Source organism: Ooceraea biroi, chromosome 13 (genome assembly GCF_003672135.1).
Source record: "Ooceraea biroi isolate clonal line C1 chromosome 13, Obir_v5.4, whole genome shotgun sequence".
Lineage (NCBI taxonomy): Eukaryota > Metazoa > Arthropoda > Insecta > Hymenoptera > Formicidae > Ooceraea > Ooceraea biroi.
Window position 1 is genome coordinate 3,126,693 of NC_039518.1, and position 27,002 is coordinate 3,153,694.

At 45.7% G+C, this 27,002-nt stretch overlaps 2 protein-coding genes across 2 annotated transcripts; both read left to right on the plus strand.

Annotated features, from left to right (window-relative positions):
- The first annotated feature begins 1 nt into the window (after position 1).
- On the plus strand, positions 2–2,621 carry LOC113563284 (metabotropic glutamate receptor-like). The gene is made up of 2 exons (XM_026974695.1): positions 2–252; positions 2,471–2,621. Exons 1-2 carry the CDS (start codon positions 2–4, stop codon positions 2,619–2,621), a joined length of 402 nt encoding a protein of 133 aa, XP_026830496.1.
- A 5,761-nt stretch (positions 2,622–8,382) lies between these two features.
- LOC113563211 lies at positions 8,383–10,112 on the plus strand. The gene has a single exon (XM_026974562.1). It carries the CDS (start codon positions 8,803–8,805, stop codon positions 9,409–9,411), a length of 609 nt encoding a protein of 202 aa, XP_026830363.1. The 5' UTR covers positions 8,383–8,802; the 3' UTR covers positions 9,412–10,112.
- The last annotated feature ends 16,890 nt before the right edge of the window (positions 10,113–27,002 follow it).

Below are 27,002 nucleotides of genomic sequence, written 5' to 3' on the forward strand. Positions count from 1 at the left end.
GATGGTCCACGAGAGGGAGGACACGGTCACGTGCGGGCCCGTGATGCCGCAGGGCGGCGTGCAGGCGTTAGAGGCGATGCTCTACACCCTGGATATCCTGAACGAGCGGGAAATCGTGCGGCGTCAAGATCGGGCGCACATTCTTGACGACTGCGACAAGGACACGTACGGGCTCGAGATGGCGGTGGATTTCATCAAGGGTCGTACCTCGACGTCAACGTGCGCGATCCTGACGTTACGGGCCTCCGCTCCGTAACGTAACGTTACGTAATGTAATCTAACGTAATGTAACGCGACGTGACACGACGTCTGATGTTGCGAATCACCTGAATGCAGAAACGAGGTGAGACAGGTTGAGCTCATTTTGAGACCCTTCTATTTCTATCCTTTATTTTTGTACTCCTATCATCCAACTGTACGATCGATGAGAGTCGCCGTCGCCCACCAGTCGGAGACCGGCGTTTATTGTCAGGGGATGCAGAGACTCGGTGAATTGCACAGCGTCCGTCGTAGTGTTTGACGAGTAAGTCACGCTTTCCTTTCATCTTTGCGATTCAGCGTGCAGAGAAAGCCTATACCTCCAACTGACTCGCGTCAATAATATGCCGCGACATAATACACTTTCATCGAGAGGTTGATACGATGTTAACACACGCACCATATTATTAGTACATAATCGCAAGGGTGGCATTCAAACGGAGGTTCACTGCATTTCCCCTGACAATAAACGCCGGTCTCCGACTGGTGGGCGACGGCGACTCTCATCGATCGTACAGTGGATGATAGATACAAAAATAAAAGCGATAGAATTAGAAGGGTCTCAAAATGAGCTCAACCTGTTCACCTCGTGTTCTGCATTCAGTGATTCGCAACGATCAGACGTCGTGTCACGTCGGTTACATTACGTGTTAGATTACATTACGTTAACTATACGTTAACGGAGCGGAGAGCCCCGGTACGTCAGGATCGCGGCACGGTTGAGGTCGAGTACGTACCTTGATGAAATCCACGCCATCTCGAGCCCGTACGTTCCTTGTCGCAGTTCGTCAAGAATGTGGCCCCGATCTTACGCCCGCACGATTTCCCGCTTTCGTTCCTCCTGCAGATGCAGGGAGCCCGCATGCCCCAATCCGACAAGCGCGCACGCGCAATGCCGCGTCAGCGGCACCGACCGCCCGGCCTGCCCGGATCGCGGACGGGCCGGCGCATCATGAGCCGTTGAGCCGCGCGCGTGCCGCAGAAGCATCTCACGGACCCAGGGAGGTTACCTCCTGAGTGGCTCCAATTATAGAGCACGTATTCGCTGCTCGTGAGACGCATCTCGCAGAGGCCGCTCTCCAGCGTGAAGCGGTCCACTCACACCGGGGCCAGCCCATACGCTCATGCGTCCCTATCACACTCGCGCTGGACCGACAGCCAATCAGTCTCCCAAGGCGACCCGAGCATGGCGCACGCGTAAAGTACCGCACCTTCCTACTCGTTGTCACTGCCACCGGCGCAACTCTCGGTCTCATGGCAGAACCGATCCCGTGAGCCGTCGACTGTACCAACGTCCCGTATGCCGACGAATCACCTCTCGGTGAATGCACCTTCCTCATGACAGTCCCACCGAGCGCACTTCGTGACCGCTCTCGCCCCGAGAATACTCTCCCGATGTCGTTCCTCGTGGAATCTGCCGGATACTGGAATGAAGTTGTACCGAGGCGTGCTGGCGGTCGCAAACGCCATCCAGTCCGCGTTACGATTCCACGTGAAACGGATCGGTCCTCGATCTTCGGACGCTGTCACTCCTGGGCCATGTTCGTGTATCTCGAGCGTCGATCGTCCGCCGAGCAGATGCAGCTCAACAGTGTCAGGAGCAGAAACTTCATGACGTCATAATCGGTAAGTTATGGGCGCTTTGTTACTGGTATCGGTGTCCTGCCCGCGCGCGCGTTTATATGTGGTCTCTCGAGTCCGGGTCTCGGCCTCTCGCTTGGCGGATCTTCGGGCTCTGTATTCGGCGATGATTTACGTCGCCCTCTTCCTCGGCAAATGCGGATAGCGAGCGGTATCAGCTCGTGCGGCTGCGCAGATCGGATGCTTCGCGCTACGATCGACGAGAGAGGAGACGTGCCGGCGCGTAGGGTCGTTTCGTGGGGACTCGATTGATCCCAGTTTTCTATACGTCATAGGACGTCGAGAATTGATTCGCGAGTTGAACTCGCGCTATTGCTGTCGCGTTTTCGGATGCGTCGAGACAGACGTTACGCTATTTAAGACTGAAAGATAGTCGAGACTGACAGGTCGTATAGAGGATCGGAATGAAAACAAGTTGATCACAACAGCGGAGTATTGCCGTACAGCCTAAGACCTAGGCGTGTGAACCAGGGATCCCGGAGAGTTCGAGTTCAAATCTAAAGCAGTCTCCTAGTTATTTTTCGCCTCTTACAATTCAGAAGTAGATAAAATCCGCTACCCCTCGAAGCAGAGTTCGATACAGCAGGAGGAGTGAGAAGAGCCTGGCCGGTAGTGAAGGCCTGACATGGAGGTCGGGACGACTCAGAGTGAACAACATGGAGTTGGAACTCGAAGAGTACCAAATGGAATTGGAAGACTCAGAAGGACGTGAACCAACATGAGGTTGGGAAGGCTCAGAGGAGTTAACCAACATGGATGGTTGGAGGACTCAGAAGGAGTGAACGAAACAATGGAGGTTGGGAGGACTCAAGTGGAGTGAACCGACATTTTGAGACATTCGGGACGAATGTAATGTCAGGCTGCCGAGCTGTAAGATCTGGAAAGATAGTCGAGACTGACAGTCGTATAGAGGATCGGAATGAAACAAGTTTGATCACACAGTGGAGTATGGCCGTACAGCCTAAGACCTAGGCGTGTGAACCAGGGATCCCGGAGAGTTCGAAGTTTTCAAATCTAAGGCAGTCTCCTAGTTATTTTCGCCTCTTACAATTCAAAGTGAAAAATCCGCTACCCTCGAAGAAGTTAGATTCATCCGCTACCCCTCGGAGAGGAGGGAGTTAAAGCTGCCATGAAGCAGGTCGGACTCAGAGACATAAGATTGGAAGGATCAGGGTGAACCAACATGGAGGTTGGAGGACTCAGAAGAGTAACCAAAAGATGGTATTGGGAGGACTCAGAAGAGTGAACAAAAAATGGAGGGTGGAGGGACTCAAGAGGAGGTGAACCGACGATTTGGAGACATTCGGGGACAATGTAATTCAGGCTGGCCGAGCTGTAAGATCTGGAAAGATAGTCGAGACTACAGTCGTATAGGATGGAATGTGAAAACAAGTTGATCACAACGTAGGAGTATTGCCGTACAGCCTAAGACCTAGGCGGTGTGAACCAGGGATCCCGAGAGAGTCGAGTTCAAATCTAAACAGTCTCCTAGTTATTTTTCGCCTCTCTTACAAATTCAGAAGTGGATAAAATCCGCTTAACCCCTCGCGAGAGGAGGAGAGTTGAGAAGCGCTGGCCGGTAGTGAAGCCCTGAACATGGAGGTCGGGGACGGACTCAGAGGAGTGCCATAATTAATGATCGACCAACATGGAGGTGGACTCAGAGGAGTGGACCAACATGGAGGGGGACGTCAGGGTGAACCCAAAAATGGATGTTGGAGGGACTCAGAAGAGTGAACAAAAAATGAGGTTGGAGGGACTCAAGTGGAGGAACCGACGATTTGAGACATTCGGGACGAATGTAATGTCAGCTGCCGAGCTGTAAGATCTGGAAAGATAGTCGCGACCGACAGGTCGTATAGAGGATCGGAATGAAAACAATTATCACAACAGTGGAGTATTGGCCGTACAGCCTAAGACTAGGCGTGTGTGAACCAGGGATCCGGAGAGTTCGAGTTCAAATCTAAATCGATTTTGCTATGCACCTCGATATATCACCACCGCGTCGTTATCGTTATTTAGTAGTTTATTCGACGTACACGCTGCCAGACGCGGCGCTCTGCGTATTACCGAATTTTCGGGCCGTAAATAAAGTCGTTTGCAAAATATTGCCAGATAGAATTAAAAGAGCACGGTCGACGACGGATATGCACTTGCGTGAGTGGCGAGCTCAACGCAATCAATTCACAATGATATGTATCAATATTATTTGACAATATCAAAAGAACAGGACTATTGAGCTCTCGCTGATAACGTATGGGCACTACATCAATTCTATTGTTTGTAACGAAAATAATTCGCAATCGTTTGCAAAATTTGTAGCGAAAACATGACACGTAATGACATATACCACTGTTTCACTAGTGGGATCACCGGGATGAAGATATAACGAATCAGCACATCAACTGTCACGCATTTTCTCTTGAAATTGCGAATACTTTATCGAAATACTGGAGGCAATACTTGGCCTCTCGCATGACTGTGAAACTCGATTAATCTAGCCGTCCGCATTTGTCCCCACAAACATCGTGTGATGCACATTAAACAGCTGCGTCAAGTCGCAAGATTTCCGTCGAGGAAACGTCAACGGGAAATTCGTGCGAGAACCGCGTCGTTTCTGCTTTTGACAGCGGTCACCCTCTCTCTCTCTCTCTCTTTCTCTCTCTCTCTCTCTCTCTTTCTCTCTCTCTCTCTCTCTCTTTCTCTCTCTTCATTGCACGAGTACGGCAACGGCCAACGCAGGGATAGCGAGCAACAGGTCGCGTGGGGTGACACTCGGCCGTGCTTATATCGAACGATCACGCGTGGGATTACGAAGCATTTCCAGCCGCCGGCTCGGGAAAACGCACGTCCACGCGCGCGACCGGGCGAAGAAGTCGCGCGAGGGCAAGGCCGAAGCAAAGCTTCCGCCAGAAGCCGAGCAACAGGTACACGCATCGCGTCGACGAACCATCAAACTTCGCGGATCTCGCGGTTCCTTCGCTGCCGTCGTCGTTGTCATCGTCTTTCCGCGGCGGAAGTTCGACAAGGTTGCCGCGGCAACTTCCGGCGTCCGCGTCCAAGTTTTTAATTACTGGCGGCTGGAGAGCTGTTATCGACGCGCGACCGCACCCCCTCACGTTTGCCATCCCTCTATCCCGTGCTCGAGCACTTTGTGACCGAGCAATTTAAACTTGCGGCTCGCGCGAACACCTGCGGATACGAAGCTCGGGAGGCCCGCTATCAAAGTACGACAGTGCGGTTGCCCCGGACCTGACGGCGTTCGGGATAACGATCGCCTCGCTAGAGAGGGTTTCCGGTTCTGTCGCTCGCCACCGCGCTCGACGTATGCTGGAAACGTCCGCAAATGTCCGTCCTGGCGGGCGAAGAACGCGCCGTTAAACCATTGGAAGTCAGAGATCATTACTGTCGTAACGTTGCGTCATCGCCTGCTTCAACATCGACACAGGATGAATTTGCAGATAAGATGAACATTGGTCACAGTCAGCCATCATTCTCCCCCTGTAAAATACCCCGTTTAATGCCCGATTAAACACGGAACGTTAAAAAAGAAGAAGAAGAAGAAGAAGAGGGTTGCTGGATAACGGGCAATAAATATTAACCCTTTTTCTTTATTTTCGGGAACGTGATAAGTTATCGCGCGAAAACAATGGCGAGATCCAGGTCGGCGATAAATTCCGACTTTAGCGCGCAAATAACGCCGCTCAAATCGGCAAACGTCTCGACGATCCGGCCGCGTTAATTCACCCTCGCGTTTTACCCTTCGAGGCACGCTGAAGAACGTCGTGGCAGTGCAAAGGTCGCACGTGAAACTCCATGCGGGAAGTCGCTGGAACACGAGAAAAGACAGACGCTGCATAATAGTGCAGGCGGAGGATCACGCACGCAGTGTCACACGTACATGTCGGCTCTGTGTGTGTTTCTAGATCTCCTCGCAGCTAGTTTCTGCCATTCACTGGCGACATATTGCGACATACCCTCCCTTGCGCCAATATTATCATGTCTCCTGTGCAAACCACGAGATACACCGCAATCACCGGAGATCTTGTATAAATTTCGTTTCAACTCGAGCTAATCTTAGTCTCTGCCTAATCTCATTAATGTTTCTCTCTATTGTAGATGTATTTTCTTCTCGTCGATACCCTCCAAATTAAACATTCCCTACAACCAGCCGCACATATTGAATTACGTAAAATCGTTTCACGTAATTGGAGGAACATTCGGTTCGGATGAACGATGCTACAAATCCGTGAGAGAGCCGGACGTCGGAATTTAATTAAAAATAGTGTAAGAGGCGAAAAATAACTAGAAGACTGCCTTAGATTTGAACTCGAACTCTCCGGGATCCCTGGTTCACACGCCTAGGTCTTAGGCTGTACGACCAATACTCCCACTGTTGTGATCAACTTGTTTTCATTCCGATCCTCTATACGACCTGTCGGTCGCGACTATCTTTCCAGATCTTACAGCTCGGCCAGCCTGACATTACATTCGTCCCCGAATGTCTCCAAATCGTCGGTTCACTCCACTTGAGTCCCTCCCAACCTCCATTTTTTGTTCACTCTTCTGAGTCCCTTCCAACATCCATTTTTGGTTCACTCTTCTGAGTCGCTCCCAACCTCCATGTTGGTTCACTCCTCTGAGTCCTTCCCAATCTCCATGTTGGTTCACTCCTCTGAGTCCGTCTCGACCTCCATGTTCAGGCTTCACTACCGGCCAGCTGCTTCTCAACTCCCTCCTCTCCGAGGGGTAGCGGATGAATCTCAACTGTCTTCGAGGGGTAACGGATTTTATCCCACTTCTGAATTGTAAGAGGCGAAAAATAACTAGGAGACTGCCTTAGATTTGAACTCGAACTCTCCGGGATCCCTGGTTCACACGCCTAGGTCTTAGGCTGTACGGCCAATACTCCTACTGTTGTGATCAACTTGTTTTCATTCCGATCCTCTATACGACCTGTCAGTCGCGACTATCTTTCCAGATCTTACAGCTCGGCCAGCCTGACATTACATTCGTCCCCGAATGTCTCCAAATCGTCGGTTCACTCCACTTGAGTCCCTCCCAACCTCCATTTTTTGTTCACTCTTCTGAGTCCCTCCCAACCTCCATTTTTGGTTCACTCTTCTGAGTCGCTCCCAACCTCCATGTTGGTTCACTCCTCTGAGTCCTTCCCAATCTCCATGTTGGTTCACTCCTCCGAGTCCTTCCCAATCTCCATGTTGGTTCACTCCTCTGAGTCCGTCCCGACCTCCATGTTCAGGCTTCACTACCGGCCAGCTGCTTCTCAACTCTCTCCTCTCCGAGGGGTAGCGGATTTTATCCTACTTCTGAATTGTAAGAGGCGAAAAATAACTAGGAGACTGCTTTAGATTTGAACTCGAACTCTCTGGGATCCCTGGTTCACACGCCTAGGTCTTAGGCTGTACGGCCAATACTCCCACTGTTGTGATCAACTTGTTTTCATTCCGATCCTCTATACGACCTGTCAGTCGCGACTATCTTTCCAGATCTTACAGCTCGGCCAGCCTGACATTACATTCGTCCCCGAATGTCTCCAAATCGTCGGTTCACTCCACTTGAGTCCCTCCCACCCTCCATTTTTTGTTCACTCTTCTGAGTCCCTCCCAACATCCATTTTTGGTTCACTCTTCTGAGTCCCTCCCAACCTCCATGTTCAGGCTTCACTACCGGCCAGCTGCTTCTCAACTCCCTCCTCTCCGAGGGGTAGCGGATGAATCTCAACTGTCTTCGAGGGGTAGCGGATTTTATCCCACTTCTGAATTGTAAGAGGCGAAAAATAACTAGGAGACTGCCTTAGATTTGAACTCGAACTCTCCGGGATCCCTGGTTCACACGCCTAGGTCTTAGGCTGTACGGCCAATACTCCTACTGTTGTGATCAACTTGTTTACATTCCGATCCTCTATACGACCTGTCAGTCTCGACTATCTTTCCAGATCTTACAGCTCGGCCAGCCTGACATTACATTCGTCCCCGAATGTCTCCAAATCGTCGGTTCACTCCACTTGAGTCCCTCCCAACCTCCATGTTGGTTCACTCCTCTGAGTCCCTCCCAACCTCCATGTTGGTTAACTCCTCTGAGGCCTTCCCAACCTCCATGTTGGTTCACTCTTCTGAGTCCCTCCCAACATCCATTTTTGGTTCACTCTTCTGAGTCCCTCCCAACCTCCATGTTGGTTCACCCCTCTGAGTCCGTCCCGACCTCCATGTTCAGGCTTCACTACCGGCCAGCTGCTTCTCAACTCCCTCCTCTCCGAGGGGTAGCGGATGAATCTCAACTGTCTTCGAGGGGTAGCGGATTTTATCCCACTTCTGAATTGTAAGAGGCGAAAAATAACTAGGAGACTGCCTTAGATTTGAACTCGAACTCTCCGGGATCCCTGGTTCACACGCCTAGGTCTTAGGCTGTACGACCAATACTCCGACTGTTGTGATCAACTTGTTTACATTCCGATCCTCTATACGACCTGTCAGTCTCGACTATCTTTCCAGATCTTACAATAGCGTAACGTCTCTGTCTCGACGCATCCGAAAACCGACAGCATAGCGCGAGGTTCAACTCGCGAATCAATTCTCGACCGTCTATGACGTATAGAAACTGGGGATCAATCGAGTCCCCACGAAACGCCCCTACGCGCCGGCACGTCTCTCTCTCGTCGATCGTGCGCGAAGCATCCGATCTGCGAGCCGCACGAGGCTGATACCGCTCGCTATCCGCATTGCCGAGGAAGAGGGCGACGTAAATCATCGCGAATACAGAGCCCGAGGACTCCGCCAAGCGAGAGGCCGAGACCGGCTCGGAGAGACCACATATAAACGCGCGGCCGGGCCAGGAAACCCGATACCAGTAACAAAGCGCCCATAACTTACCGATTATGACGTCATGAAGTTTCTGCTCCTGGCACTGTTGAGCTGCATCTGCTCGGCCGACGATCGACGCTCGAGATACACGAAGCAATGGGCCAGGAGGATCGACAGCGTCCCGAAGATCGAGGAACCGATCGTCTCAACGTGGAATCGATACGCGGACTGGATGGCGTTTGCGACCGCCAGACACCATCGGTACAACTTCGATCCAGTATCCGGCAGATTCCACGAGGACCACATCGGGGATCGAGTAGAAGTGCGTCATCCGATCCGACATCGACACCGGCAGTTCCGATCGATGGAATCGAACGGCTACGTCGCGATGAAGAACTGGCCGGTGAAGAAGGAGGCGGTGGTGGAAGGTGATCTCGTGCTGGGCGGCCTGATGATGGTCCACGAGAGGGAGGACACGGTCACGTGCGGGCCCGTGATGCCGCAGGGCGGCGTGCAGGCGTTAGAGGCGATGCTCTACACCCTGGATATCCTGAACGAGCGGGAAATCGTGCCGGGCGTCAAGATCGGGGCGCACATTCTTGACGACTGCGACAAGGACACGTACGGGCTCGAGATGGCGGTGGATTTCATCAAGGGTACGTACCTCGACGTCAACGTGCCGCGATCCTGACGTTACCGGGGCCTCCGCTCCGTAACGTAACGTTACGTAATGTAATCTAACGTAATGTAACGCGACGTGACACGACGTCTGATGTTGCGAATCACCTGAATGCAGAAACGAGGTGAGACAGGTTGAGCTCATTTTGAGACCCTTCTATTTCTATCCTTTTATTTTTGTACTCCTATCATCCAACTGTACGATCGATGAGAGTCGCCGTCGCCCACCAGTCGGAGACCGGCGTTTATTGTCAGGGGATGCAGAGACTCGGGGTGAATTGCACAGCGTCCGTCGTAGTGTTTGACGAGTAGAGTCACGCTTTCCTTTCATCTTTGCGATTCAGCGTGCAGAGAAAGCCTATACCTCCAACTGACTCGCGGTCAATAATATGCCGCGACATAATACACTTTCATCGAGAGGTTGATACGATGTTAACACACGACACATATTATTAGTACATAATCGCAAGGGTGGCATTCAAACGGAGTCGTTCGCGCACTGGCATTCTCGCTCGCAGGGCAACGCGACGTAACGTCGATAGTGACGTTCAATAGCAGGTAGTTAGTAGGTAGTTAGTAATACAACGTTACGATAAAGCCCCCGGCTTATCCTGTCGACGTCTGTGACGTGACCGAATAAGGCATATTATTGGGTTGGCCAAAAAGTAATTGCGTTTTTTTCAAATAGATGGACATACATGTCTCGAAATGTAACTAACTTCATTCTAAACCGCAAAATCATTATGTAGGTTAACAACTCACAGTTCAAGCATATTTTACAAAAAGAAAGTACACGATTTCGTTAACAATTGTTTGTTTGCCGTCGATTTCAAAATGGAAAATCAAAAAGAACATTTTCCTCATATTTTGTTTTATTACTTCCGAAAAGGGAAAAACGCTGTGCAAGCTCATAAAAAGTTATGCGATGTACATGGCGAAGATGCTTTAAAACTGCGGCAGTGTCAAAATTGGTTTACTAAATTTCGATCTGCAGATTTTAATGTGAAAGATGCACCACGCTCAGGAAGGCCAATCGAAATTGATGATGACAAAATAAAGGCACTGATCGATTCCAATCGGCGTTTAACGACCCGAGAGATTGCTGAGAATCTTAACATATCGAAATCGAGTGTTGAAAACCATTTAAAACGACTTGGATACATTAGTAAACTCGATATTTGGGTACCACATGAGCTCAAAGAAAGTCATCTCACTAAGCGTATTGACATCTGCGATTCTCTTTTGAAACGTGAGGAAAATGATCCATTTTTGAAACGTATGATAACAGGCGACGAAAAATCGATCGTCTACAACAACGTCAAACGAAAAAGATCGTGATGAACCTGCTGAAAGCACTTGAAAAGCAGATATTCACCAAAGAAAGATTATGCTGTCAGTCTGGTGGGACTTTAAAGGTATTGTGTATTTTGAGCTGCTTGCAAGGAATCAAACCATTAATTCAGACGTATACTGTCGTCAACTGGATAAATTAAGTGATGCCATCAAACAGAAACGTCGAGAATTGGTGAATCGCAAAGGTGTTGTGTTTTACCATGATAACGCTAGACCACGTACAAGTTTGGTCACTCGTGAAAAATTGTTGCAGCTTGGATGGGATGTGTTACCACATCCACCATATTCGCCAGACCTGGCACCATCAGATTACCATTCGTTTCGTTCTTTGCAAAACGCCTTGAATGGTAAAACCTTTACTGCTGATGAGGATATCAAATCGTTGTTGGAATTGTTTTTTGCTGAAAAAGATAAGAACTGTTTTGAGCGCGGAATCATGAAGTTGCCCGAAAAATGGCAAAAGATAATCAAACAAAATGGACAATATATTGTTCAATAAAGTTTTTGTTTCCCATGAAAAATTCGCCTTTTATTTATATAAAAAAAACGCAATTACTTTTTGGCCAACCCAATATATGGCGAAGATGCTTTAAAGCTGCGGCAGTGTCAAAATTGGTTTACTAAATTTCGATCTGCAGATTTTAATGTGAAAGATGCACCACGCTCGGGAAGGCCAATCGAAATTGATGATGACAAAATAAAGGCACTGATGGATTCCAATCGGCGTTTAACGACCCGAGAGATTGCTGAGAATCTTAACATATCGAAATCGAGTGTTGAAAACCATTTAAAACGACTTGGATACATTAGTAAGCTCGATATTTGGGTACCACATGAGCTCAAAGAAATCCATCTCACTGAGCGTATTGACATCTGCGATTCTCTTTTGAAACGTGAGGAAAATGATCGATTTTTGAAACGGATGATAACAGGCGACGAAAAATTGATCGTCTACAACAACGTCAAACGAAAAAGATCGTGATGAACCTGCTGAAAGCACTTGAAAAGCAGATATTCACCAAAGAAAGATTATGCTGTCAGTCTGGTGGGACTCTAAAAGTATTGTGTATTTTGAGCTGCTTGCAAGGAATCAAACCATTAATTCAGACGTATACACTGTCGTCAACTGGATAAATTAAATAATGCCATCAAACAGAAACGTCGAGAATTGGTGAATCGCAAAGGTGTTGCGTTTCACCATGATAACGCTAGACCACGTACAAGTTTGGTCACTCGTGAAAAATTGTTGCAGCTTGGATGGGATGTGTTACCATGATGTTACCACATCCACCATATTCGCCAGACCTGGCACCATCAGATTACCATTCGTTTCGTTCTTTGCAAAACGCCTTGAATGGTAAAACCTTTACTGCTGATGAGGATATCAAATCGTTGTTGGAATTGTTTTTTGCTGAAAAAGATAAGAACTGTTTTGAGCGCGGAATCATGAAGTTGCCCGAAAAATGGCAAAAGATAATCAAACAAAATGGACAATATATTGTTTAATAAAGTTTTTGTTTCCCATGAAAAATTCGCCTTTTATTTATATAAAAAAAACGCAATTACTTTTTGGCCAACCCAATATATGGCGAAGATGCTTTAAAGCTGCGGCAGTGTCAAAATTGGTTTACTAAATTTCGATCTGCAGATTTTAATGTGAAAGATGCACCACGCTCGGGAAGGCCAATCGAAATTGATGATGACAAAATAAAGGCACTGATGGATTCCAATCGGCGTTTAACGACCCGAGAGATTGCTGAGAATCTTAACATATCGAAATCGAGTGTTGAAAACCATTTAAAACGACTTGGATACATTAGTAAGCTCGATATTTGGGTACCACATGAGCTCAAAGAAATCCATCTCACTGAGCGTATTGACATCTGCGATTCTCTTTTGAAACGTGAGGAAAATGATCCATTTTTGAAACGTATGATAACAGGCGACGAAAAATTGATCGTCTACAACAACGTCAAACGAAAAAGATCGTGATGAACCTGCTGAAAGCACTTGAAAAGCAGATATTCACCAAAGAAAGATTATGCTGTCAGTCTGGTGGGACTTTAAAGGTATTGTGTACTTTGAGCTGCTTGCAAGGAATCAAACCATTAATTCAGACGTATACTGTCGTCAACTGGATAAATTAAATGATGCCATCAAACAGAAACGTCGAGAATTGGTGAATCGCAAAGGTGTTGCGTTTCACCATGATAACGCTAGACCACGTACAAGTTTGGTCACTCGTGAAAAATTGTTGCAGCTTGGATGGGATGTGTTACCACATCCACCATATTCGCCAGACCTGGCACCATCAGATTACCATTTGTTTCGTTCTTTGCAAAACGCCTTGAATGGTAAAACCTTTACTGCCGATGAGGATATCAAATCGTTGTTGGAATTGTTTTTTGCTGAAAAAGATAAGAACTTTTTTGAGCGCGGAATCATGAAGTTGCCCGAAAAATGGCAAAAGATAATCAAACAAAATGGACAATATATTGTTTAATAAAGTTTTTGTTTCCCATGAAAAATTCGCCTTTTATTTATATTAAAAAAACGCAATTACTTTTTGGCCAACCGAATAGAATAATTCGCTGCGGAAACTTGTCGTACAACGCACGTTTCGCACGTTTCGCACGAAAATTCACGCCCCCGCTGACACGATCGCAGCTGACGCGTTAAGCGCTACTTTGTATGATCCCTTTGTATGGTCTGCGCACGAGAGATGAGCACGGTTCTTTGAAAATTACTAGAGAGAAAATAGATGGAAAAAAATACGCACGCGGGATAAAATGCAAATGACACTACTGTGAATTTGCAAGTATTAATTATAATTAAATCGGCAAACTGTCGTTTTCAGGGAACCACCGAACCGTACACTCACGGCACGTAATGAACGCGAGACGAAATTATTTCCGAGAATTGTGTTAATAGCCGACCGAAGGTTATTATGTTTACCGTGAATTTCGGAATGAGAGCGCGAGAAGGACCGGGGACCGTTGTCGCGTTTGGCAAAATGTGCGCTAATTGGACTGCGAGTTCGCGCACCACCCCTTAAGACTGCGCGTTACCCCTTCGCCCGGTACGCGGTACGATATCGTATACCGCGCCGCGGGAAAAATGGACATTGCATATCGTATGAATATTCTACTTACTGCTAACGGCGCCCCGGGCGAAATTACTTTAGTGCAGGTACTGAATATTTAGTCGGCGCGGTCCTTCGCGCGCGCGAGACCGGTAGCGAGCGATTCTTTTAAAATTCTCTTTTCGGGACGAATTTAAATGAAGATTCCACGCCCGCGGTGTTCCGAACCGGATTGGTCTACCCTCTTCCCGCGAGCGCGGAGACAAGCGGGAGAACGTGACTTCCGGATGATGTAAGGGCTCCCGCTAAAAAATCAAGCGCGGGGGTGCGCGAGGCGGAGAGAATACCAACGGCCCATCCGTTGACTTTAAGTGGCGGAGTGGCAAAGGCGACGGAGGGTTCGACTTATGAATTTCAATGCACTACGGGAAGGTAAAATGACGCGTCTCCCGCGTGAGATACGTGAACGCGGGCGACTTTATTAACAACGATAAAAGTGGATTGCTCGAAGGTCTGGTCTCTCCACTGGGGAAGATCGCGCGCGCATTTATGACATATCGAACCGATCCCGTGGAAGATATACGGATATTTGTAAAAGGCAAATGCGGACGCGTTTTTCATAGTCGCTGCACGCGTTCGAGCGCCGGGCAAGAAGTGCGTCCCGAAAGAGCCGTTTAAAAGAATACACGGCCGGCATTATTTAACTTTAACGTGCGATGTATGCCGTTAGCCTTATTTCACGGCGCCTCGTGTGTGCATTAACTCGCTCAAACTGCACGTTAATTTTTTTTGCTGCCAGCGACGCGCATTCTTAATTTCGCCGCGCTTGTCCTACTTTCCATCGAGCGGAGTGATCAAACACTCGGAATCTTGTTGCCGTTGATCTTTTACCGGAAAAGCGCGGAAGTCGCACATTCGCTTTTACAGGTTTGTCTTCGTGCTCGTCGTTCCTTTCTCCCTTCAATCCGTGAAGGCGGCAAAAGACGAAACGAAAGCACCAAGTCGGCTTTATTAAAACTAACTTTAATAGTTATGAGCAGAATTTGTCTCTGGATTGTTGAGGGGAAAATAATTATCTTGCAAGGAAGTTAGACGAAATTAGAGGAATATTAATTTTTGAGTTATTAATTTGTTCTTGATATTGCATATCTCGCGTACGATGTTCTCTTACGTAGTGAAGTTATCTTAAATATGTCTTAAATATCTCAAAAAGAAAACTTGTCACGTGCGGAAGATATATAATAACTTTAATTAATTTCACATTGCACAGTCGCTCATAAGTCACAAGTTATGGCGGGCACCGTTGTGAGTTAATCCCGTAAATTATCCTTTATCCAACTTTCCTTTCTAACTTTTAGCTGCGAAAATAAAAAAATAGAATAAATGTCGTCAACTAACGAATCGTCTTACGACAAGGCCTGAGAATTTTTTTATAGTTGCCCGAATCTATTTGCTCGTTAGTGCCTCTGGTCGTTAAGTCTGCAGCAGTGTGTTGCGCCAACTTGCATTGCTGGTTATTGCTAAAGGGTGCAACGGAAACTTTAATAGAGAAAGGAACATCTTGTCTCCTCTCTGTAACTGCGTACATGCTTACGATAATGCCAAAAGCTAAAGAGATTCATAAAAGTTTTTCTTGCAAAACAGAATTGTCAAGAGCCGCCGGTAACATCACGCTTTATTGAAATGGTGAGTTTATAATTTTGGGTAATATTTTAACAATGAGACTTTAATAAGTGTCGACTTATATAATATTCGTTAATATTGGGTCATTAAGTATGAAACTTTACAAATAGAACATAAACTTTTGCATTTTTGGCACATGGACATGATTTATTTTCAATCGAAGTATGCGCCCATGTTATCTACACACTTCTGCCATTTTAGTGGTAGTTGGTCTATGCCTCTACTATAGAAGCCAGGAGTACGGGAATCGATGAAGTCGCGGAAGGCTGTTTCGACTGCCTGTTGAGAATTGAACAATTTTCCCACCAACAAGTTGTCCAAATTCCGGAAGAAGTGATAGTCGGTAGGTGATAGATCTGGTGAATATGGTGGATGACGGAGAGTTTCCAATTCCAACTCCCGTAGCTTTGCCACGGTCAGTCGTGCAGTGTGCGGTCGAGCATTATCATGCAACAGGATTGGTATTGACCGATTGACCAATTTCGGTTGTTTAATAGCAAGTTGTTGCATCATTTCGTCCAGTTGCTTGCAATATACTTCAGCCGTTATCGATGTACCAGGTTTCATAAAGTTGTAGTAGATAACACCTGACCTGGACCACCAGTCACCATAAGCTTCTTCTGTGTAATGTTGGGTTTCGCGTGATGTCTCGGTGGTTCATCAGCGTTCAACCACTGATGTGAGCGTTTACGATTGTCGTAGAGTATCCACTTTTCATCGCAGGTCACAATTCGATTAAAAAAAGATTCATTTTTGTGACGGGAAAGCAAAGAAAGGGAAGCCTCTAGACGTTGCGCCTGCTGCGCATCGGTCAATTCGTGCGGGACCCATTTGTCCAACTTCTTTATCTTACCAATTGCAGCTAAATGAACCAATATGGTGGGTATGGAAAAATTGAATATCGATGCCAATTCACGTGTACTTTGAGATGGATCGGACTCTACTACGGCTCTCAAGTGATCATTATCCACCTTCGTCTTTGGTCTTCCACGTGGCTCATTAGCGAGGCTGAAATCTCCATCTCTGAAGTGTTTGAACCAATTGCCCACCGTTGCTTTAGTAGTTGAACCTTCACCAAATACAGCGTTGATATTACGAGCTGTCTCCGACCCTGTGGTTCCACGGCGGAACTCATATTCATATTGGGTCATTAAGTATGAAACTTTACAAATAGAACATAAACTTTTGCATTTTTTGGCACATGGACATGATTTATTTTCAATCGAAGTATGCGCCCATGTTATCTACCATTCTGCCATTTTAGTGGTAGTTGGTCTATGCCTCTACTATAGAAGCCAGGAGTACAGGAATCGATGAAGTCGCGGAAGGCTGTTTCGACTGCCTGTTGAGAATTGAACAATTTTCCCACCAACAAGTTGTCCAAATTCCGGAAGAAGTGATACGTCGGTAGGTGATAGATCTGGTGAATATGGTGGATGACGGAGAGTTTCCAATTCCAACTCCTGTAGCTTTGCCACGGTCAGTCGTGCAGTGTGCGGTCGAGCATTATCATGCAACAGGATTGGTATTGACCGATTGACCAATTTCGGTTGTTTAATAGCAAGTTGTTGCATCATTTCGTCCAGTTGCTTGCAATATACTTCAGCCGTTATCGATGTACCAGGTTTCATAAAGTTGTAGTAGATAACACCTGACCTGGACCACCAAACAGTCACCATAAGCTTCTTCTGTGTAATGTTGGGTTTCGCGTGATGTCTCGGTGGTTCATCAGCGTTCAACCACTGATGTGAGCGTTTACGATTGTCGTAGAGTATCCACTTTTCATCGCAGGTCACAATTCGATTAAAAAAAGATTCATTTTTGTGACGGGAAAGCAAAGAAAGGGAAGCCTCTAGACGTTGCGCCTGCTGCGCATCGGTCAATTCGTGCGGGACCCATTTGTCCAACTTCTTTATCTTACCAATTGCAGCTAAATGAACCAATATGGTGGGTATGGAAAAATTGAATATCGATGCCAATTCACGTGTACTTTGAGATGGATCGGACTCTACTACGGCTCTCAAGTGATCATTATCCACCTTCGTCTTTGGTCTTCCACGTGGCTCATTGGCGAGGCTGAAATCTCCATCTCTGAAGTTTTTGAACCAATTGTCCACCGTTGCTTTAGTAGTTGAACCTTCACCAAATACAGCGTTGATATTACGAGCTGTCTCCGACCCTGTGGTTCCACGGCGGAACTCATATTCATATTGGGTCATTAAGTATGAAACTTTACAAATAGAACATAAACTTTTGCATTTTTTGGCACATGGACATGATTTATTTTCAATCGAAGTATGCGCCCATGTTATCTACCATTCTGCCATTTTAGTGGTAGTTGGTCTATGCCTCTACTATAGAAGCCAGGAGTACAGGAATCGATGAAGTCGCGGAAGGCTGTTTCGACTGCCTGTTGAGAATTGAACAATTTTCCCACCAACAAGTTGTCCAAATTCCGGAAGAAGTGATAGTCGGTGGGTGATAGATCTGGTGAATATGGTGGATGACGGAGAGTTTCCAATTCCAACTCCCGTAGCTTTGCCACGGTCAGTCGTGCAGTGTGCGGTCGAGCATTATCATGCAACAGGATTGGCATTGACCGATTGACCAATTTCGGTTGTTTAATAGCAAGTTGTTGCATCATTTCGTCCAGTTGCTTGCAATATACTTCAGCCGTTATCGATGTACCAGGTTTCATAAAGTTGTAGTAGATAACACCTGACCTGGACCACCAAACAGTCACCATAAGCTTCTTCTGTGTAATGTTGGGTTTCGCGTGATGTCTCGGTGGTTCATCAGCGTTCAACCACTGATGTGAGCGTTTACGATTGTCGTAGAGTATCCACTTTTCATCGCAGGTCACAATTCGATTAAAAAAAGATTCATTTTTGTGACGGGAAAGCAAAGAAAGGGAAGCCTCTAGACGTTGCGCCTGCTGCGCATCGGTCAATTCGTGCGGGACCCATTTGTCCAACTTCTTTATCTTACCAATTGCAGCTAAATGAACCAATATGGTGGGTATGGAAACATTGAATATCGATGCCAATTCACGTGTACTTTGAGATGGATCGGACTCTACTACGGCTCTCAAGTGATCATTATCCACCTTCGTCTTTGGTCTTCCACGTGGCTCATTGGCGAGGCTGAAATCTCCATCTCTGAAGTTTTTGAACCAATTGTCCACCGTTGCTTTAGTAGTTGAACCTTCACCAAATACAGCGTTGATATTACGAGCTGTCTCCGACCCTGTGGTTCCATGGCGGAACTCATATTCATAAATCACACGAATTTTGGACTTTTCCATAGTTCTATAAAAAAGAATCCACCAATAAAACTAATGAAGATATTTGAAGAAACAAATATGACATTTGAAGAGCGAACATACATCTATCACACTAACCTAACCTGATACTGACGTCTGGCGCCAAATTTGAGATAACAAATGTTAAAGATGGCGCTTTTATATTTGTAAAGTTTCATACTTAATGACCCAATATATGTATAAAACTATTTTTTTACTAGAGGAAAGTCCCCGATTATGAGATACCATATCGATTTTGCCGAATGTAAGGAAATCTATAGGCAGAATTTTAAAATGTAATACGTTCTCTTGAAGAGAATTTAATAAGCTTTAGGTTGGTGAAATGAAAAATCTAATTTAAATATTATTTTTTCTGAAAATTAAACAAATTTGAAAAACGAGCTTTACGCAAGATCGCGAAAGTGTGCTCCTAATATAAGATACCTTGAGAAATCGGTGTTAAAAGTGCAAAATACATCAGTATTGCAAGTACAAAACTTTATTAGATATTTTTATAAAAATATTGCTGCCACAGCCTTCGCCAAATCTTCACGATTCCACTGTCAACGCTTCCTCGTTTCTCTAACCTCCATAATCAGATTCTATAAAAATTAAATACGCAAAAATTCGTAATATAAATTCGTATTAACTTTTCTTTAACCTTAACGTAGTATTTTCTTTCTTTTTATTACACTACATACTCTTCATATTCGAGCAATAATTATCTCATATTAAGAGTGCCCTGAATATCTCATTATACGAGCCACGCGCCTAGCGGTTCCGCGATCATGAAATCTAACCTCTACAATTAAGCAATTCAACAAATCGCGTATTTTCCTGTTACTACGATTCTACTCTATCATTGCATACTGAATTTATTGCCAACCATTTCTTTATTATGTAATAAACAAGGTTTAAAGACTTACCTCAAGTTCCTTTGACATGTTCACAATTTCACAAACCTTTTCTTGCAAAAGCTAAACGCAATAACGGACAATGAAGTTTTCACTAAATATATTTTACATCAAGAGTAATAAGTTTGTGGTGGAATTAACAGATGGTACTCACTAGTTTAGCAGAAACTCCAGTATCTCATATTAGGAGCATATCTCATAATAGGGGATTCTCCTCTATACACAATTTTATGATAATTTTGGAGTATTTCCTGCACCAATAAAATGGGAATAGCATTTGTTTTTTATTCGATAAACTTGCCGAATTAATCCACTCATGCGAAATTTGATCATGTAAACTATTGTACATGATCACATGAAAAAAAAATATAAAAAGAAAACAGGAAAAGTGGGAAACCAAAATAGCAGCGAAATTATCCACGCGCGACAGCGATTGCAATTGCTACTTTCACCATTTTGGAGCATTTTGGATTATTTTCGTGTTAATCGAAAATCCAGACACTTCGTATCGGTTTCATATCGAAGCAGCACATGGCGCGCGCACGGCACAGTCGCAAAAGCACACGTTCACCAATTGCAATTCGCATTGTTTATTGTACACGGATAGCTGTTCGGAAAAAAAGACAAAAGAAAATATGATCCACCTGCAACGGTGAAGTGTGAAACTCCATGCTGCACGTTTACGCATCGGTCTGGCATCAATTTAAACGCTAATTCAGGAAAGCAAATTTACTTCGCAACTACTTACGATTCGCGTAAGCGATCAAAAGTGTGGTGCACACTGTCGTGGATAACACGACGTGTACACGTATGCATTATTCAAATCCGAAGCCGACAACACCATGACAGATTCTTCCCAAAGAAGCTTTGTATGTTCGTCTATAATAAACAATCGCGAAATTACCGACGAGCTCATTTATTCCGAGCGCGAATTAACCGCGAATTAATTAATCACTGCTGATTCAACGCGCACAAATATCAATTTAAAATATATAAGTTGCACAATCTCTTGCAAATTATTTGTGCGTGCGCGATCAAGTGAATCTCACTCGAGAGAAATTTATCACGAATGACCCTACGCGCGTTAGTGCGTTAATTGTAATTCAAGTAACACATTTCTCTAGTAGGTATACAGGGTGATTCGTATAAAGTGACGATTTAATTATTAGTGAAATTTGAAGACATATGAAAAAAAGAGTTTATACCGATATGTTCAGTACAAAGGGGGACACCACATAACGGATACGATTATTTTATGAGTGGAGGCGTTGAGGACATTTCAAAGTCAACTTCTTTTTTTTAATGGGATGCTGTATTTTTTATTTTATAGGATAGTAGCCCTTTTTACTATAAATTTAATGATACATTTTACATAAAAGCATTCAAGGTTAATCAAGGCCAAAAATACATGATAAAATAAAATTCAAATGTATGATCTGTATATCCGTCTGTCGTTCGCTTTGGCTCTCAGTATGTCTAGGTCTATGTTTATGAGCCGTGTTTTCTTTGGAAACTGCTATCATAATGTTATTATTACGAAGATTGTAAGGACAAGTGATGCTTACAAACGTTGTGAGTGCCAAAGCGAACGCAGCCTTAGTATGAGATTAGTCGTAGCACTGAACGTAATGGCTAATTACAATAATTCACAAATTGTAGACATTTTGATAAGTTTTGGTGAACGTGGAAAAAATGCAGCTGAAACTGCAAGAGTATTAAATGAACGATATCCAGATCGACATAGACATAGTGCCCGTTCAATATTACGGATTATATCACGAGCAAGACAATTCATCTGCGTCGTCGAGTTCAAGGTCAAAACTTTGAACATTTATTGTGAAGAACAGAAATACAGATCATACATTTGAATTTTGTTTTATCATGTATTTTTGGCCTTGATTGACCTTGAATGTTTTTTTAGTAATGTATCATTAAATTTATATTAAAAAGGGCTACTATCCTATAAAAATATAAATACAGCATCCCATTAAAAAAAAGAAGTTGACTTTGAAATGTCCTCAACGCCTCCACTCATGTCCCCCTTTGTACTGAACATATCGGTATAAACTCTTTTTTCATGTCTTCAAATTTCACTAATAATTAAATCGGTCACTTTATACGAATCACCCTGTATAGGAGAATCTTAGCCTGGCAGCTCCGAGGGGCAGCGGTGTCACGAAAGTTTCACATAGCTAAATGTAGACGTGAATAGGGTTGAACGTTTCCTCTCTCGCAATGAGAAGAAGCAGTCGCCATCGCCGGAGTCCAGGCCGGGTTGTGCCCACACGATCCCGTTATTAAATTCTGTTACTGAAACGACTTGGCGCGACTCCATTATGCGGGTGGTATAATCTGGACGTTAATAAATACGGGGTGAAAGCGTACCCGTGCCGTATTAGCAGTATAAATTTCAAGGTGCTGCGGGATTACGTAAGCACGAGTTAGGGCGGACCCGTCGTCGTAACGGCTAGTCCTCGTAGCTTGGAGGAAACCCTACACTCGCCGTGCCGAAGAAATCGTCACCTTCGCGTGACGCTTTCATCCTTCGCTGCAATATAACCGCGTTGGAGAACCGCGAAAATCCTCCTCGATGCTTTCTCAAGACTCTCGAGTTTCCACGCGTGCTTTGTACGCCGCGGGGAAAAACGAATCATTGTCACCAATTATTTATATGAAGAAATGTGAAACTTTTTAGCTGCCAACTGCTGGCGGGGTAGATCTCGGGATCGCGGGCGATGGAGCAAACTTTCCGTCTAAATTGAGATTTCTCGTGGCGTTCGCCACGTCGCACACTTGCACGTCCTCGCTTCGTTCCGCTCTTCATGGAATTGCAGGGTGCTTTATAGTCGTGAGCGAGCATGAAGTTTTCTTCTAATTCCGACGCATTCTCTTGGAAGATTGAAATTTGTCGGGGTAATCAAAAATAAAATTATGAGCCGACCGCGAACGTGTTGCATGCAATGTTTTTATTACATTATATTGTTATTACATTACTATTTAAAAGAGAATTGATGATAAATACCAAAAATATCATAAATATATTTAGTTGTTTTATACGAAAAAGTAATGTTTTATATTAACAGCTAACTGAAATATGAAGAGAATTCCGCGTGTGTGCGTTCGACGTTATTTATTATCGTTCATTTATTATCTTGCTATTCATTCCGTTATCGGGCCCGACAGTTTTGTCAACGCGCGTCCGCGGGATCCGGAATATTCATCATCAATAAAGATAAATGCAGAGCCGCGAAATTGAAACAGGTAAGGGATGGGATCGCATTTCAAAGTCGCGCGAACGGCCTAAAGTCACTGCGTAAAAAATAGGATCCTTTGTCACCAAAATTTGTCACTTTTTTTATCTACGCCGAACAAGACAGCGACCGCACGTGTTTGATCGCCTTTGACATCCATTCACGTTAGATATTTGATCGCATAAATTTCGACGACCCGCATTACGGTCCATGATCACGATAGGCGTCGACAAACGAGATGGAGAGAAATCGGCGATAACAAATGACTCAACATTAGTACTTTGTTACATGTCCATTAATGTGCAGGATAAAACGGGATAATATCCGCCGTAATTAACTCGCCTAACACCATGATGACACGCAACGAACATATTTTCTCGCGAACGATAGATCGCAATATGTGCTGCACGGTGTAATAAATTAATCAAGAAACGAATGAGATTCTTTTGCGCGTCGCAGTTATATTTCGCCAATTTTCCTTCCGCACTCGTCTAATTCACACCACTGTACGTAAGTTTAAACAGCATGTGCACGCGATAATTCTCTTTACGTCGTGCTCTCTTTCATCTCTCTCTCGCGCGGGATACCGCCAGTCACCTATTGAGATACCGCTTCCGTCGCACTCCTTCACATAATTTTATTTGCAATGCTGTCGGAGATAATACAGCCATTTTCACCGTTACAAAGAGAAATAACCTTCCATAATTTCATTAAACGACTCGGAAAGGGGAGATTATACGTAAAAACGGCTTGCAAATTCCACGGACATGTACGCGAAATGTGATACTTTTACGACGGTGCTGACATCGTTATCCCAGGGCACCCTTCCGCTTTAAATAACACTCCGATAAAAATGGGAGCATTCCGTTCGCGTTTCATGACTTCCGTCCGCGGGCTTCTCTTTCCCCTGTACGGGGCGTATCGTCTTTTCCCATTCGCGAAAGTTTATTCAATTCTATCTGACTGCATCCAGCGACGGAATAATAAAAGTACCTTTGATTACAAGAAAAAGAGAGAGAGAACAGAGAAAGAGAAGAGAGATGGGGGAGAGTTTGTTGAGGAGACTTCGGAGATTTCGGCGTTTACGTCAACCATCGTTTATCGAGATACTCTCTCGGTGAAGCCCAGGAAAGCGCAGTTGGTGAAATACGCCCGCAGTTTCAGGGGACATTCCAAGATAGCACCGATGGGAGCTGTCGCTCTAATTTATCAATCCAATCCCCGGGGGTTGGAGCTGACCGCACCGCGGAAAGAGTGGCCCCGCTATTTCGCCTGTGAGAGGCCGCCGAGCGATTAACTCATCTTGCGAACGTTCACGGGAGAGCCGAATCAGCAGATACGGCTATAATACTCGCCGCAGGAAGGAGAAGAAAAAAGTGTAAGAGGCGAAAAATAACTAGGCGACTGCCTTAGATTTGAACTCGAACTCTCCGGGATCCCTGGTTCACACGCCTAGGTCTTAGGCTGTACGGCCAATACTCCTACTGTTGTGATCAACTTCTTTTCATTCCAATCCTCTATACGACCTGTCAGTCTCGACTATCTTTCCAGATCTTACAGCTCGGCCAGCCTGGCATTACATTCGTCCCCGAATGTCTCCAAATCGTCGGTTCACTCCACTTGAGTCCCTCCCAACCTCCATTTTTTGTTCACTCTTCTGAGTCCCTCCCAACCTCCATTTTTTGTTCACTCTTCTGAGTCCCTTACAACATCCATTTTTGGTTCACTCTTCTGAGTCCCTCCCAACCTCCATGTTGGTTCACTCCTCTGAGTCCCTCCCAACCTCCATGTTGGTTCACTCCTCTGAGTCCTTCCCAATCTCCATGTTGATTCACTCCTCTGAGTCCGTCCCGACCTCCATGTTCAGGCTTCACTACCGGCCAGCTGCTTCTCAACTCCCTCCTCTCCGAGGGGTAGCGGATGAATCTCAACTGTCTTCGAGGAGTATCGGCTTTATCCCACTTCTGAATTGTAAGAGGCGAAAAATAACTAGGAGACTGCCTTAGATTTGAACTCGAACTCTCCGGGATCCCTGGTTCAAACGCCTAGGTCTTAGGCTGTACAGCCAATACTCCTACTGTTGTGATCAACTTGTTTTCATTCCGATCCTCTATACGACCTGTCAGTCGCGACTATCTTTCCAGATCTTACAGCTCGGCCAGCCTGACATTACATTCGTCCCCGAATGTCGCCAAATCGTCGGTTCACTCCACTTGAGTCCCTCCCAACCTCCATGTTGGTTCACTCCTCTGAGGCCTTCCCAATCTCCATGTTGGTTCACTCCTCTGAGTCCGTCGCGACCTCCATGTTCAGGCTTCACTACCGGCCAGCTGCTTCTCAACTCCCTCCTCTCCGAGGGGTAGCGGATGAATCTCAACTGTCTTCGAGGGGTAGCGGATTTTATCCCACTTCTGAATTGTAAGAGGCGAAAAATAACTAGGAGACTGCCTTAGATTTGAACTCGAACTCTCCGGGATCCCTGGTTCACACGCCTAGGTCTTAGGCTGTACGGCCAATACTCCTACTGTTGTGATCAACTTGTTTTCATTCCGATCCTCTATACGACCTGTCAGTCGCGACTATCTTTCCAGATCTTACAGCTCGGCCAGCCTGACATTACATTCGTCCCCGAATGTCGCCAAATCGTCGGTTCACTCCACTTGAGTCCCTCCCAACCTCCATTTTTTGTTCACTCTTCTGAGTCCCTCCCAACATCCATTTTTGGTTCACTCTTCTGAGTCCCTCCCAACCTCCATGTTGGTTCACTCCTCTAAGTCCTTCCCTATCTCCATGTTGGTTCACTCCTCTGAGTCCGTCCCGACCTCCATGTTCAGGCTTCACTACCGGCCAGCTGCTTCTCAACTCCCTCCTCTCCGAGGGGTAGCGGATGAATCTCAACTGTCTTCGAGGGGTAGCGGATTTTATCCAACTTCTGAATTGTAAGAGGCGAAAAATAACTAGGAGACTGCCTTAGATTTGAACTCGAACTCTCCGGGATCCCTGGTTCACACGCCTAGGTCTTAGGCTGTACAGCCAATACTCCTACTGTTGTGATCAACTTGTTTTCATTCCGATCCTCTATACGACCTGTCAGTCGCGACTATCTTTCCAGATCTTACAGCTCGGCCAGCCTGACATTACATTCGTCCCCGAATGTCGCCAAATCGTCGGTTCACTCCACTTGAGTCCCTCCCAACCTCCATTTTTTGTTCACTCTTCTGAGTCCCTCCCAACATCCATTTTTGGTTCACTCTTCTGAGTCCCTCCCAACCTCCATGTTGGTTCACTCCTCTAAGTCCTTCCCTATCTCCATGTTGGTTCACTCCTCTGAGTCCGTCCCGACCTCCATGTTCAGGCTTCACTACCGGCCAGCTGCTTCTCAACTCCCTCCTCTCCGAGGGGTAGCGGATGAATCTCAACTGTCTTCGAGGGGTAGCGGATTTTATCCCACTTCTGAATTGTAAGAGGCGAAAAATAACTAGGAGACTGCCTTAGATTTGAACTCGAACTCTCCGGGATCCCTGGTTCACACGCCTAGGTCTTAGGCTGTACAGCCAATACTCCTACTGTTGTGATCAACTTGTTTTCATTCCGATCCTCTATACGACCTGTCAGTCGCGACTATCTTTCCAGATCTTACAGCTCGGCCAGCCTGACATTACATTCGTCCCCGAATGTCTCCAAATCGTCGGTTCACTCCACTTGAGTCCCTCCCAACCTCCATTTTTGGTTCACTCTTCTGAGTCCTCCCAACATCCATTTTTGGTTCACTCTTCTGAGTCCCTCCCAACCTCCATGTGGGTTCACCCCTCTGAGTCCGTCCCGACCTCCATGTTCAGGCTTCACTACCGGCCAGCTGCTTCTCAACTCCCTCCTCTCCGAGGGGTAGCGGATGAATCTCAACTGTCTTCGAGGGGTAGCGGATTTTATCCCACTTCTGAATTGTAAGAGGCGAAAAATAACTAGGAGACTGCCTTAGATTTGAACTCGAACTCTCTGGGATCCCTGGTTCACACGCCT